At 40.8% G+C, this 2,615-nt stretch overlaps 1 protein-coding gene across 1 annotated transcript in view; it reads left to right on the top strand.

The window, feature by feature from the left end:
- Positions 1–2,615, top strand: part of DCC (DCC netrin 1 receptor) — a 260,983-nt gene that overhangs the window by 246,758 nt on the left and 11,610 nt on the right. The window contains exon 24 of the mRNA XM_026865876.1: positions 907–1,119. Coding sequence (XP_026721677.1) covers positions 907–1,119 — 213 coding nt within the window. The remainder of the gene's footprint in view (positions 1–906; positions 1,120–2,615) is intronic.

Genomic DNA, 2,615 nt, shown 5'->3' with positions numbered 1-2,615 from the left:
CCTTTTTTTTTTTTTTTTTTTTTTTTTTTTTGCATTCGAGGGGATGTTCGACAACACTGGGGACCATATAACATCCTGAAAACTCCTACACAACCGTAAATCAGGCTTTAATTTAGAGCTTGCCTACGACGTGAGTTTCTAGAGGGTCTGTGGAAATTGAGGGTTTTTCTGTTTGTCTCAGCCTTGTTTGCATTAATATTTCATCCCTTTGCTTCTGTTTTCTGGCACGGGAAGTCCAGGACAAAGGTTGATACTGAAAACTCCTTTTAAACAACACGGCCAAATGTAGGGAAGCTGTCTTTTCCCTTAGAAGGTTGACATGGAACATTTAAATCGCTGAAAAATTGACTCTGAATATAGGCGAATAAACCAGCAGCCTACTGCGTTGGCACACTAAATGTTACAGCTGTCTCAGGGGAAAACAACACTGGTGATTGGTTACGGGGAAATTAATTCAGTTTTTTTCTTCGTCTCCAGCTTTTTCTCCACCATGACTGGAACAGCTGAATGTAACGAGTTTCCATAGGCCATACCTTGTTTCCACCTCCACATGATGCATGAACGTGTTTATTGGGTTTTAATATTTAAAAGCACATAGAGAGGAAAGAGAAGGAGATAAAAATATCATGCTTGGGGTTTTTTTGTTGGTTTTTTTTTTTTTCTTTGTTTTGTTTGTTGTGGTTTTGGTTTTTTTTTAAGGAAGATGTTTTGAGCTTCAAACGGCCCCTCTGAGCAACATCTTCTCCTTAATTCATCTGCCAATAACTTTTGATGGAACTGTTCGCACATTTCCTGCACTTTGTTGGAGGGTGGAATCTGATGCTGTCCCTTCTGTTGAAAATGACCATAAAAGTAGGAAGTGCAACATAAAAATTTTTTTTTTTTTTTTTGACTCTCCTCCTGCAGCTGTTAACGAAGGACCAGCACCACAGCAGCCATCCTTGCTGCCGCAGACGCAGCCTGAGCACCCCAACACCGAGGATGCCCCGAGCAGAACCATCCCCACTGCCTGCGTCCGCCCTACTCACCCTCTCCGCAGCTTTGCCAACCCCTTGCTACCTCCACCCATGAGTGCAATAGAACCGAAAGTCCCTTATACACCACTTCTGTCTCAAACAGGTAAGAGGGACGGGGGAACCGTCTCCGGTACAACTCGCCTGAAGCACTGACTTGCAATTCGTGAGAAAACAGAGAGCACAAGAGTGTCCTGTGCCCTGAAGAAATATCTCTAAGTGCACACAGAGTGGAAACTGGGTGTATATATATATACAGTTTTATGATAATAATCCAGTATTTCATTCTGACAATCCGGAATAAAAATTCAGGACAAGGCAATAGCTTAAAATCAGAGTTAACAAGTAAGTGATAAAAATGAATTAAATGAGATGCCAAATTAATCACTTGGTCTTGTTTCCAGTCTCCTGTTATGCTACAGTAACTTGAACCAGTGCCAAACTCTCGACTCTTCTTTCAAGGCTTGGCTTTTTGATAATGAAAGGACTATTTATGTATGCTGGAAAAGGACTGACTGCAATCCACTCCAGTGTGCAAACTACTTAAAAATTAAATAGCGAGAGTGCAAGCAAGAGAAAGAAAATGATTATATATTTAATTTAAAAAAAAAAAAAAAAAGGCTTTAGAATAGTGCTGCTGTTGGATGAAGCTGTGGGGTGGTTTGAGGTTTAAATGGCTGCGTAAGGCTGTAGCGAAACGTTGGGTCATGGGCGGGGGGCACGTCGGAGTAAGAGGGAACGGTGCGTCCCCGGCTCGTTTCTGGGTTTGTTTCCAGAGCAGCAGCGTTTCTAGAGAGCTGGTTGAAAAATCCACCCTTGGATCAAACGAGAACATTCGAGTGATAGCAGAAAGTAGACCCGGCGCTAGACTTGAGCTTCGCGTGGTGTCATTTGAGTAACACTGTTTGCCTTGGTAACCCTAAATACGACCGCTGTTATAGAGGAATAAAAATAATAAAAAAAAAAGGTTTATTAAAAAAAAAAAAGAGGTTTATTAAAATAAATAATAAAAAAAGGGGGGTTGCAGGTACCTCATTTTAACTGTTTGCCCTGCTCCTTTAGCTTGGATAATCTCCAGTTTGGCTCAGACAACCTTTGAGGTTTCAGCTTTACTCGTTTTCGATTCTGATGCTGTTTTTCCGAGCAGAGCTTCCGTGCCATCCAGCATATGTTAGGTCGATGTTTGCAACAAACAAGCTCCCAAAACATTCTCTGCGTTTTTACGGGAAGCACCTGCTATCCATCAGCAAGTAATCCAGTTTCTGACAGCAGACAGAAGTAGATAAATCCTTATTTATTGAAGAACTGCTTTTGCCAAATAGCGCCGCTGAATTATTTTTTTCTCTAGAGCGGAGTCCATTCATCTTTAGGAAGTCCTGCATTTTACTCCAGGAAGATCCAATTCTTACTCCAGCGAGTAAGCCCGGTGACCTCAAAAGGACCATTTGTTCTCCGAGTCAAGCAGAGTTTGCATTTTAACCATTATAATTGGGAAAAGCAGTAAAGAGAGATGAAGTTGGGGTGTGTTACTTCTCTTCATAAAGAATCCTGAAAAATAAAATTGCCTCTTTTTTTTTTTTTTTTTTTTTTTTTTTTTTTTTT

The sequence above is a fragment of the Athene cunicularia genome, assembly GCF_003259725.1.
Source record: "Athene cunicularia isolate RWA chromosome Z unlocalized genomic scaffold, athCun1 chrZ_part1, whole genome shotgun sequence".
Taxonomy (NCBI): domain Eukaryota; kingdom Metazoa; phylum Chordata; class Aves; order Strigiformes; family Strigidae; genus Athene; species Athene cunicularia.
The sequence above is the reverse complement of the archived record's forward strand: the minus strand, read 5'-3'. Positions and strand labels throughout refer to the sequence as shown.